The sequence below is a fragment of the Lagenorhynchus albirostris genome, chromosome 3, assembly GCF_949774975.1.
Source record: "Lagenorhynchus albirostris chromosome 3, mLagAlb1.1, whole genome shotgun sequence".
Classification (NCBI taxonomy): Eukaryota; Metazoa; Chordata; class Mammalia; order Artiodactyla; family Delphinidae; genus Lagenorhynchus; species Lagenorhynchus albirostris.
In genome coordinates this window covers 28,053,087-28,065,817 of record NC_083097.1, presented here as the reverse complement: position 1 = coordinate 28,065,817, position 12,731 = coordinate 28,053,087, and the positions used below count along the sequence as shown (strand labels likewise).

At 46.4% G+C, this 12,731-nt stretch overlaps 1 protein-coding gene across 4 annotated transcripts in view; it reads left to right on the top strand.

Annotated features, from left to right (window-relative positions):
* Positions 1-12,731, top strand: part of SLC45A2 (solute carrier family 45 member 2) — a 32,513-nt gene that overhangs the window by 1,173 nt on the left and 18,609 nt on the right. For all 4 annotated transcript variants that reach the window (XM_060146936.1, XM_060146938.1, XM_060146939.1 and 1 more), the window contains exon 2: positions 1,422-1,598. In XM_060146936.1, the coding sequence (XP_060002919.1) occupies positions 1,422-1,598 (177 nt within the window). The remainder of the gene's footprint in view (positions 1-1,421; positions 1,599-12,731) is intronic.

Genomic DNA, 12,731 nt, shown 5'->3' with positions numbered 1-12,731 from the left:
AAAGAATTGTTGCCAATAGGGAAGGAGTACTAAAGGGCTGGGGTGAGAGGGGGAGGGTAGGCTTATTTTTCACTTATTTTTTTACTGTATTTTTAAAAACAGGTACATACAGGGAGATCAGCTCGGTGCTTTGTGACCACCTAGAGGGGTGGGATAGGGAGGGTAGGAGGGAGACACAAGAGGGAGGGGATATGGGGTTATACATATGCATATAGCTGATTCACTTTGTTATACAGCAGAAACTAACACAACACTGTAAAGCAGTTATACTCCAATAAAGATGTTAAAAATAACAGGTACATATATTACATACTAGGTTTAAAAAATAAACTGAAAGCAAGGGAAATAGTTGTGAGTGAGTCAGTGAACTGTGGCATAGCCATAGGATGAATATTATTTAGCTGTTAACACTGTGAAGTTGCTCTTCATCACCTGAAATGCTCATGTACAACACGATCCCGTCCCCAACTCCCGGGCCATGGACCGGTACTGGTCCATGGCCTGTCGAGAACCGGGCCGCACAGCAGGAGGTGAGCAGGGGGGCCAGTGAGTGAAGTTTCATCTGCCGCTCCCCGTGGCTTCCGTGACCCCCCGAACCATCCCTCCCCATCGCTGGCATTACCGCCTGAACTGTCTCCACCCCCCACTCCCAGTCGTGGAAAAATTGTCATCCATGGAACCGGCCCCTGGGGCCAGCCTGCAGCATTAGCCTCAGTGGGGGGCTGTTAGAGGCCCCACCTCCCACCTACTGATGACTCACAGGAGATTCACAGAAGGTGGAGCCCAACAATCTGTTTTAACAAGTCGTCCAGGTGGTGGTTAAGCACGCTGAAGTTTGAGAAGCACTGCATAAGGGCACAGGTGCACACCTCTCTACAGCAGTGTGTAAAGGGATGTCTGAAGGATGACCAGATCTAGGGGCTGGGATCTAGAAGCATCTCCCCAGCTTTTCTATATTGTTGGAATGGTTTACAATCAGCATGTATTATTTTTTAAACAGCTTTATTTAAAGAGATGATTCACATACCATAAAAGTCACCATCTAAAAGTGTACAACTCAGTGCTTTTTCATATGTTCTCAAGGTTGCATAACCACCATCACTATCTAATTACACAACACTTTCGTCCCCCCGACCAGAAAGAAACCTGGTAACCCTTAGCAGTCACTCCCCATTTCCTTCTCCCTGACAGTCCTAGGCAACTGCTCAGTCTACTTTCTGTCTCTAGAGAGCTGCCTTTTCTGGACATTGACTGCATCATTTTTAAAACTTGAGAAAATAATGGAGCTATTTCTTATTTGGAAAAGCAAAGCAAAATGAAAGTAAAGGGAAATAATTTGATGACAGGAAGTCTGGGTGGAAATAGAAACGCGGATCATTCTAAACCAGGATTTAGGAGACCAATGTTTGTTTCTCTTTTAGCTTTGATTGCTGACCCAAGGAAGAAGCTGATTTGGGCCATCAGCGTCACCATGATAGGTGTGGTTCTCTTTGATTTTGCTGCTGACTTCATTGATGGGCCTATCAAAGCCTACTTATTTGATGTCTGCACCCATCGAGATAAGGAAAGGGGCCTCCACTACCATGCCCTCTTCACAGGTAGGGAAATATTCCAGAAAGTCTATCCTTCAGCTCCCCAGATAGGGAGGCCCTTCCACTGAAGCCACCCAGTGTCTTAGCACTCAGACTTTTTCAATGAATGGATCCGTTGATGGACTGCTCCCATCACGCGGGCTCTGTCTTCCAGTGCGTTTCTCTTGTGACCAGGCTGTGGAGTTTTTGCAAAGGAAGTTTATACAAGAGCTTTCTGAAGAGCCATTTGTGGAGACCTTTACGACTAAAATGAAAAGAGGCCTTGTAGACATGACTTTATTTTTTGTTTTGTTTTATTTTTGAATCAGTAATATGTAGCATCAGCATTACTTAGGAGCTTGTTAAAAATGCAACTTCTTGGGCCCCTCCTCCAGTTATTTTGATTCAGTAGGTTTGAGGTGAGGCCTAGAAATTTGCATCTTTGCTGACTACCCCAGATGATTCTGTGGCAGGTATCCCAAGAATCACATTTAAAAACAAAAATAGAAACAAACCAAGCAAATAAAAAGCCCCAAGTCTTAGAGGTTTCTTAGTTGTATAAAGAGTTGGCATTTCCTCAGCCTCCTGGTTTGGAAAAGGCCATGCCAGGAGGATATGGGGGGCTCTCTCCATTTCTTAGGGCCATTGCCGGTTTCCTTTTGTTGCTGTTGGGTCCTTGATTTAGAGCAATGCTACTGATGTTCAGCATGAATTTATAGAACTCCAGTTAGGACTTTTCTAGGACTGGGGTGTCATGCACAAGATGACAGCATGATCCTGGCCTGGGAGCATTTCTGTGTCTACTCGTGGGGACTCTATTTGATTGTCTTCATCGCCCAGCCAATATATTTTATGTTTTGACCTATTCTGTCTCCTCCCATGGCCAGGTAGGTCCCATGAGAAGCAAAATCTTGAGTTTTGTCCAGTTTGTGTCTCTGCAGCCCAGAGTGGCACCCGCACGGAAGCCGTTGGCTCAGTAATTTGTTGTTAGAGCAAATATTTGGTTGGTGAGCCCTGGAAGGATGGGGCTGCCCAGCAGAGGGTATTTCCTCCGTGCTCCAGGGCAGACAGAGAGCAAGAGTCCAGCCCGTCTGTGGGGCCCCCAAGCCCCCTGTCTACAGCTAGAAGGTCCCAGAATAGAGATTCAAACTGCATCTTCCTGACTGAAATCCCCCAGTTCCTGCTGCTTTATCATAATCTGCAAATTAATTACAGCAACATCATGGGAGACTTGTTGGCTTTTGAACCTGACACATTGACAGTCTTATCGCTCTAAGTACTTTGGGCAATATGGCCACTTCTTCCCGGCTTACATCAGTGTTAGTCCTGGCCAAACAATCTCTGCTTTGCTGCCTCTGTGTTAGAAGACTGAGCCCTGTATTTTGGGAACTTTTCCAAGGTTAACGCATGGTAGTATTTCTATTGAGTTCGATAAAATGTCTTGAAGTTTTCTACTGATATTAGCGTATAGTGGTCTCAAGCAAACGTGACCTGGGTTTAGGCTTTCACTGTATCTTTCGTACTTATCCTTTAACTGATTTTCCAGTCTCTAATTTCTTCCTATTCCAACTGAAACAACACGTAGCTTCCACTTCATATTCCTAAAAGACAGCTGTGACCAGGGCACTTTCCTGTTCAGTGACCTGCAGTGGCTCCTGTTGACAAATTATGAATTAATCGACAGTCAATCGAAGAAAGAAATAGAGAATTTTAGTCAAGCCAGACCTGAAGGTTATAAACCAGGAGACAGTCTCTCAGAGAGCTCGAAAACTGTTCCTCCCATTAGAGGTCAAAACACAGTTAGATTTGAGACAAAGGATTATACATCAGATGACATATTGACAGTTTACATAGTCCAGATCTGCACATACAAGATGAGTAGTGGGTCATCGTGACCACTTACAGGATTAAGAAAGGAATGTTATTTCCTAAGGGGTTACCTTGCTGGTGCCAGGAGAAAATTGCTCCTTATCGAGCAAGTATTCCTGTGTCTTATACAGCGGTCTGGTTAATGTATAATACAGATGCACGCTGCACACTAAAGGGGAGGATGGAGGCCCAGACGGGCAGAGAGAACATTTTATGTTTAAATTTTTCTCGTCTTGCCATAAAATATGAATTTTATTTCATCACTCCCCATTTGTCTACTGAATCAAGATCAAATTCCTGGACAGGGTTCAAACTCCCCACAATCTGTTCCCACCCTACCCTTCAAGCTTTGTTTCCCATTACTCCCGCCACATCCTCTGTGCTCTGAGCAGTTTCCCAGCGTGTTCCCAGGGGCAGAATCCAGGACTGTTTTACTCACTGTATCCCTGTACCGCCACCACTGCCTGGCATATTGTAGGTACTCAAAGTGAGTATTAATGGAACAAACCAAGGAGGCTGCCCTTCCCTTTCCAGCTTCTGGGGCTTTACTCACACTGAAATTCCCTTCCCCCTCTTCTCCCTTTGGAAATCAAAGCTGCTTAGAAACTTTCTTCTACCCACTTCCTAGAGAGAAGGCCCCTCCATTCTCTTCCAAATTGCAGGCAAACTTAATTTCCAATTTGGTCAGAGGCTCCACCCACAGCATAATCAAAGCACAAAAGTTCATCAGGTATCAATGAAATGGATAATTCCAGCAGGAAGAGACAGTGGAGGTTACAGTTCACCATACACATATCCTGAATTTTACTTCCCTTGTGGCCTATGTGATCTGCTTGGGCTGCCATAACTGAATACCACAGACTGGGGGGCTTAAAGTACAGCAATTATGTTCTCGCAGTTCTAGAGGCTGGAAGGCCAAGATCAAGGTGCCAGGAGGGTTGGTTTCTGGTGAGATCTCTCTTCTTGGCTCGCTCCCGGCCATCTGCTCGCTGTGGTCTCACACGGCCTTTCCTCTGTGCATGCACTCCTGGTACCTCTTCTTCCTCTTATCAGGACCCCAGTCCTATGGATTAAGGCCCCACTCTTATGACCTCATTTTACCTTAATTATCTCCTTAAAGGCCCTGTCTCCAAATATGGTCACTTTGGGGGTTAGGGCTTCAACATATGTCTTTTAATGAAGAAAACAAAAGCTTTCCTAGAACCCCACAGACTTCTGCTTGTTTCTCATGGGGCAGAATTAGGTCACATGAGCACTGAGGGGCCTGCGAGGTTGGAAAAAAGAGAGGGTATTTTGGGGGGTGGGGAGCATATCCCTGAATCAAATTGGGGTTCTGTTAGCTAGGAGGAAGGGGTAATTATTAATACTGAATAGGCCCAAACTAGTAGCTACCACAGAGAATACAAACACAATTGAGTATTAGCCTCATGAGAACAATTAAAGACCAAGACTATTGTAAGAAAGTGACAGCCAGAGCTTCCAAATCCCAATCTCTTAGTGAATAATGAAGAGGTAATTGCGTTTTAAAGTTACACTCATATTCACAGTTTCACCTGATCACATTTGTTACATTCACATTCTCTCCTGAATTATAACTCACTGTGGATTTATCCATCTCTTCTACAAGATTTGTAATCTACAAGATTTGTAAAAACATGAAGATTCACCTGCAAACTCCCATGACTTCCAACTCATTGCCTTGCCATTAGCAGACACTCAGAAGTGTTAGCTATTTAAAAAGAGACTCTAGGTTTTATAACCCTGCTTGTATTTCGGGCAGTTTTACAAATCGCAGCGATCAGATGAATATGCTCATTTAGTTACCTTGCTTTGTCTCTTGACCAACATGAACTCTGGACCTCAGTCAACTGTCTCTGGCTATAGGGTGACCCCCGAGGGTGTGCGGATGGCTCAAAGCAAGTTCTTTCCTCTACTAGAAAAAAACAACTTAAAATACCTTCCTCCTATAAAACAGAAAGTCTCACCTTATTTAAAATTTAGATTCTAAAGTCCCTGCTTAAGTGATAATCACAGAGAGTCCACATTATTTGTAAACACCTCTCAGATCATTTATAAAATACAGTATACCTTGTTTTATGTATATAGATCTGCATAGTGATGGATACAGATAAATATATCTGCAGATTCATCTCCTCTTTAGTGTTTACTTCTGGACATGGACTCGATTAACAGAATAGCAGATAGGACAACCCATATTATTTAAAATGTTCTTTTTATCTTTCTTGCTCTTTCTCTCCCCCTTTTTGTTTTTTTTAAGATGACAGAACCTTTTAGAAGTTGAATTAATTTTTTTTTTTTTGAGGCAGGGCTGGACCATACAAGGAGCTGGTTTATTTATTTATTTATTTTTGCTGTGTTGGGTCTTCGTTTCTGTGCGAGGGCTTTCTCTAGTTGTGGCAAGCGGGGGCCACTCTTCATCGCGGTGCACGGCCCTCTCACTGTCGCAGCCTCTCTTGTTGCGAAGCACAGGTTCCAGACGCGCAGGCTCAGTAGTTGTGGCTCACGGGCCTAGTTGCTCCGCGGCATGTGGGATCTTCCTGGACCGGGGCTCGAACCCGTGTCCCCTGCATTGGCAGGCGGACTCTCAACCACTGCGCCACCAGGGAAGCCCTCTCTCCCTCTTTTTAAAGTGTGAGTAGTTGAATTCTGTTGAGTTAAACATGGATGTGTGACCCCACTGTGGTGTCCTTGCTCTGAATGGTAGACCACATTAAAAAATGGAGAGAAAAATAATGAGCAGTGCTTTATCACTTTGCTTAGTCTTTGCATACATTGCCAGACCTCCCGAATTTACATGAACTTGGCAAAGAGATGTCTATAACATTCTGCTTGAAACAAGCATTTTATAATAAAGTCATGTTCAGTTTTAGGGCCCATTTTGATTTTCATCATCAGCAAGATATCATTTACCTGAGGAATCCAATCATTCGAGTAAATTGAAGTTCTTTTTTATTTATTTCAGAGCTGTAGTCCAGGCCCAACAATTCCAAATGCTTTGTGAGTAAGTGTCAAAGGGGTCACTGCCAAAATATTTTCCAGCATATTTCTGATTTTTTTTTTTTAAGAAAAAACCCTACTGGCTTCCAGAAGGACATTTTAGTCCTCCAGCTTCTCTGTCTCTTATGTTTAAGGGTAACTCTATCTGCCCTCCATCCCTGGCGAATGTGGTAGATATGCTGTGTTTAGCGGATCCACCCTCATGCCTTCACCCCATGCCTTCACCTTTGGGTGCTTCTGAGGCTGTGGAACCCACACTCACCAGAAGGAGATTCCTCCCTTGTGTCAGAATGCCTCTAACCAAGCCTGTGTTGCTAGATTAACCCAAGGCCTTGCTCTCCTTAGCAGTGGGCTCCATCCCACCAGAGGAGGCTGGGACCAGACATGCTGGTGAAGGCCGTCCCAGGCCACATCCTGGCTCCTCCTCTGCTGAGTCGCCGTAGTATTTCTGAACTTTTGTTTCTTCACAGCGGTGTGAATCTCTACACAGTGCTAGTTATTAATATCCTGGCAAGTGGTCCCGGGTCCAGAGCAAGGAACCATTTAAAAGGATTCAACACCAAATGTTTATGTGTATTAGATTTCCTCCATTCCCGCCGGACCTGTGAAAGTGGTATTTGTATATAATGACTCAGTGAGAAACTTGCCCCATGTACATCTTTGGAAGAAGAATAGGTAACTTCTTAGGCTCAGCCTCTTTTAATTTTTCTGTTTCTTTAATACTTCAAAGTGTGCATGAAAATGCTAGTGAAACAAATGCTCAGATTAGAAATAATTAAGAACTAACAAAACGAGTCCTAAAAATAAATTTCAGATATGGGCCCCTTTGACCAAACCTATACAGGTGGCAAGAAGCCACGTTTCATGTTAGAGTCAGTTTTAACTTCTCCTTTAGGCCTCATTGCTGCATGAGTGGATTTCTTTCATCAGCTGGGTGCCCTTTGAAGTTTCTGCCCCTGGTGAACTTTCATATCGCCTCACTCAGGCAGCTTGGAAAGGATGTGGGCAGAGCAGAAGCCAGGATACAGGAACTTCAGCTTTGAGGGTGACGTGAATAACTTAGGGCAAAACGGTTAATGTCTCCAAACTGCCATTTCTTTTCCCATTTCAGCACCTACCTCTCAAAGAATCTCAAAGGCAGGTTAGAGACGGGAGCCCCTGAGGGCATTTTTCGCGGACTGCGTTGTCTGCCAGAAATCTTTCCCCAGATACCAATTGGCCAGCTTGGTTTGCTTTCACTCTTTGTTACAATCTGGTGGCATAGCCCCTCCTCAGTGATGTGTTCCTGATTACCTGATAATATATTATTTGTTCATTTGTTTGTTGTTTATTGTCTGCCTCTATAGCCAACATATAAGCTCTCTGAAGACAGGAATATTATCTTTCCTGTTTGTTGCTGTATCACCAGTGCTTAGAATAGTTCTGGGAATAGGCTGAAGAAATATTGATGAGACCAATGTTCTATTTTAACATCCTCATTTTACCTATGAGGAAGCTGTGTTGCCAAGAGGTAAGTGACTAACCCAAGGTCACAGAGCTGAGTAGCGGTAGACTAGACCAGGGGCAGAAGCCAACCAGCCAGCCAGCCAGCCAACCAGAGACGTGGGTCATGCTTTTGTTTGGATTCACCTCAAAGCTGAGCCCCAGGGAAGGTCTGTATGCACATAGCTTATTGGGGAAAGGATTCCAGAGATTGAGAGTGAGAGAACTGGGGGGGAGTGGAACAGGCCAATACAGGAAGCATTACAGAGTTGGCCTTTGTTCTCAGTGGCTGCCTCTATCTCACCAGGACCCTCCAGGGAGCCTTCTGAAGTGCATCTCAGAACTCTCCAGCTGGGAGGATCAAGTTGGGGAGGTGAATGCATTGGCTCCGGTCTCCACCGGCCAAGGGTGCTCCCGTGGGTTTTAACCTCCCTTGTGTGGGTGCTGCCCCACCTGAGTGTGGGTTCCCTCAGGCAAGGTACCTGAGCAAAGAGGGCCAAGGCTAGCTTAGAACTGGTCGCTGCAGCGGCTGCTGGAGAAAGGGCTGGGATGGGGGTACCGAGAGGACCTGCCGTGTCCACAAGGGCTGCCTGGTTCAGCTCATGACTTAGTCCTGAGCTTTTCCACTCTAGCGTAGGTGCTCCATGCTGTTTGGTCACCATTAGTAGGAGTTAAAGCATTCTGCAAAGTGCTCAACAATTTGCCTTACAGTAAAATGAGCTGTTGCAACTCAGAACTGAAATATTAGTTCTGCAGACTTAAAGAAAACTCATGGAAGCCACAAATGGCTCCAGAATCGGGCCCATCAGTGACTTGACTGTTTCTAACCTTTAAGCAAGAACAGGAGTCAGACTTTACATGTCACGTCAGAAAATGAGAAGTTTCAAGATCCTTGTCTGAATTAGGGTAGCAGTAGTCATTCATAGACTCAAATCAAGAAACTTGCCTTTAGGAAATGTTGAGATAAGGTGAACGCTTTTATGGGAACCATTGTTGCATTAGACATGTCAGCAGCTTTCACAGGAGCACAAAATGCGGTCTCAGTGCTCTTACCCTCTGCGGCAAACACTCCCCCAGTTCTCTGCATGCGTGTATTTGATTAAGAAGTATATGATTCTGGCATTGCTTTGCTGCAAATTTTTTAGCCTACAGCATAACCGATGCTCGGTAATGGAAAATGTTGGGTGAATCTTCATGTCTGAAATGGGTGTGAATCCCAAACCCCAAACTTAATTTAATTGCATCTGTGTTAAGCCCCATTGGCACAGGATGGAGAAAACTTAGTGTCAGTCCCTTTGGAATATTCTCCCACCCCTTTCCCCAAGGGTTGCATCTAAATTCTGAGAGCTTAGAGTAGAAAGGTTTCAGGGCAGGGAGGATCTGGGTTTTAGCATCAGGTGTTCGCACTGGCATTTACTGGGCTGTCCCTGGTCCCCCGGTGTCTCAGTGGTCAGGCTCAACTGGTCACAGTTACATTTGCTCTCATCCTTGTCTGCAGGGCCCCTTCAGAACCCGGGGATTCTCAGCTCCCTCCACCCCCAATGCCATTCTGCTCTTCCCACGCCTGCCCGTATGAAGGGAGCTCTGTGACCTGCAAACTCTCCGTGCTCTGATTTCCTTGTCTCTAAAATAGAGATAAAAATACAGTTGATCCTCCTTATTCATGGATTCTGTATTTGTGAAGTCATCTGCTCACTAAAATTTATTTTTGCCATCACAATCAATACTTGTGGCTTGTTTGAGATCACTGCAGGCATCTGCAGAGTGGAGGAGAAAAATTTTGAGTCATCCAGTGTGCCTGTTCCTGGCTGTGGTTGATCAAGGTGACACTCTGACTTCTTGTTTTGATTCTCACACTGTAAACAGATGTCCCTTTACTGGAATATTTAGTGCCAATTTTTTTCTTTGCATTTTTTTTGGTGATTTCACTATTTACAGTGGCCCTAAATGTGGTGCTGAAAGCACTGTCTCGGATTCATAAGTGCAAGAACGTTGTGATGTGTCTTATGGAGAAAATATGTTTAATAAGTTTTGTTCAGGTGTAGGTTATAGTGCTGTTAGCCATGGGTTCCATGTTAATGAAACAACTGTATATTAAATAAGGTATCTTTAAGCAGAAACACACGTAAAACAAGGTTGATCAGTTGATGAAAACGAGACTAGAGGCTCACATGGAACTTAACACGGTATTTCCCCTCAGAGCAGTAGTTTACTATTCACGAATTCAGGGCTTATGGAGACTTTCTAGAACGTAACTACCACTAATAATAGGAGTCAGTGGTAGTACCTTCCTCAGAGGGTGGTTCTGAGGACTGTATGAGTCGTAAATGCCAAGCACCTAGAGCAGAGCCTGACACACAAGCCCATCTGTCTCCATCCACCGCATAGCCATTTCTTTCTTGAGGTCTTAATATCCCCCTGGGGTCTTCCCAGGAAATAAAGTATTGGTCCCTTCTGCTCTTGGATCCCCCAAGCTACCTGGAGGAAGGAGGTTCTGAGGAGGTTCCCCACCTCCCATCCTCCCACCCCAACTAAGCCCAAGGAGGAAGGAGCACAGCCTCCACTGCCTTAGGGATTCGCCAGTATAGGCACACCCATCATGAATGCCCTGCCTACCCTGGGAAGCCTTGTGGGTTTTTTTTTAATTTTTAAAAATTATTTTATTTATTTTTTGATGGGGAAGGAATAGTGACTTTATTCAGAAGCCAGAAGATGGTTCCTAGAGAACCATCTTAATTCGGGGTAGAATTTGGGCTTCTTTTGTGTGAAGGGAAGAGGGGAAGCGGGAAGATTTGGGATTAGAGGGTGAAGGCAGATTGCAGACTTCTGGGAGCCACCTGGCCTTCAAGGAAGCATAGCATTTCTTTGTTCTGCTTGCTCAGCAGGCCGGATCACAAGGCTGCTACAAATCTCACAGCTCTTGCATTGTGCGTTTGTCTTTCAGTTGACAGTTTAGTCCAGCAACAATGCATTCAAGGATGGACGTGGAGCATTCCAGGTCAGACAGGCAGCTTGTCCTGACCCTGTGTCATCCACCACTGCTTCCCAAGGCCTGTCCCCAGGCTCACACCTGGAGCTGCAGGGGCATCCCATTGGGACCAGGTGATGGGGAAGGAAGAATTCCCAGCCCGGTTCTCCATCGGTCAGCTCAGTGTGAGGGAGATGGGGCCTGCACTCCAGCCCACTCACGGGTGGCCTGAACACCAGGGTGAGGGGCAGAGCGGCAAGCAACTTACTTTCATTGGACCCTTGTCCCCAGAGGAGAAGCGTGTACCTGGGTGTGGTTGCCAGTACTCCCAGACCTCAGTTGCACCCCTCAGGAACTTGGAGCGCTGACCCTGCACAGGAGTCCACGTCATATGTCATCCCCAGTGATGGGAACACAAGCTTGGGTCTGCCAGTCACGTCCCACACCTTACCACCCCACTGGAACAAGCAGAGGGTGGGCACCCCTCCTGGCTCCAGTTAGCCCTCAGGTCAAAGGCCTTTATGAGGTGCTGTGTGGCTGTAGGTAGAATACATGGGTCCAGGACCACAGGGCAGAACTGGGCATCTCTGCCTCTTGTCGTTTCCTGGACCACTGGTGACTTCATCCTCTCCAGCCCTGGTGCTCTGGGCTCTGTGGGTTCAGAAGTTCTGTTTCCCGAAGCTTCCTTCAGGTGACACAAAAAGGTGCCGTTGGGCTTCCCTGGTGGCGCAGTGGTTGAGAGTCCGCCTGCCGATGCAGGGGACGCGGGTTCGTGCCCCAGTCCGGGAAGATCCCACATGCCGCGGAGTGGCTGGGCCCGTGAGCCATGGCCACTGAGCCTGCGCGTCTGGAGCCTGTGCTCCACAACGGGAGAGGCCACAACAGTGAGAGGCCCGCGTACCGCAAAACAAACAAACAAAAAAAGGTGCCGTTGACCTAAGATCTCTGGATGCCCCTTTGTTTCTCATGCCTGGGTCACAGACAGGGCCACTTGACTCTGGTCCGCAGGAGGAGGGAGGGCTGCTCTACATGGGGGAGCAAGGTCCCCTCTTGCCCAATTTTGATGGTAAATGGCCATGTGCAGCGCTCTTGCCCCCAGACGGTCACGGTGACCAAGGCCTAGGTTTCTCGGAGAAGGGGCCACATCACACAGCAATCCACCGGGCCTAGCGGAGCTGGTAGCTGAGGCTGAGCAGAACGTAGGATGAATTCCAGCGTGAGAAGCTTCCTGGGGTCCTGGAGGGGCTGCTCGCAGAACCTCCTCCAAGAGGCCCACGTGAGCGGCTCAGCAGTTAGGCTGCGGTGGCCGCCGTGATGCACATTCAGACCCACCATCGTGAAGGAAGGACTCACTCTCACTCCTGAGCCTGTGCTGCCTCGGCTTCCTGGTGGAAGCCTTGTTCTTAAGTCACATTTTCTACTGAATCTACCGTCTATGCCTTTGGAGCCTAAGGGCCTTTGAAACAGAAGCAAGGAGGTACATTCTTGTTTCTCAGCTTTCTACGTTCATGTCCTTCCCCCAAGCAATGAGGCATCCTGGCTCCGCTTGAATGTGAAGGAAGGGCCCAGGGAAATACCGGGGTAGTTGTGGGTGGACGGAAACCATTGTCAGTACTTTAAATATATTATGTCACATCTCTTAAGAGACGAGTTGCCCTGTACATCTAAAGGAGTGTCAGGTCTGCTTGTGTCTTCCCTCTTTTTGATTGATTTTCCTTGTACACTCAGCCTGCAGGAGGGCAGGTCATGTCTGTGTTGTTCATTGTGTATCTCCAGTGCCCGGCACAGTTCTTGGTGAGAGTAGTCCTCCATCAATTTCTATT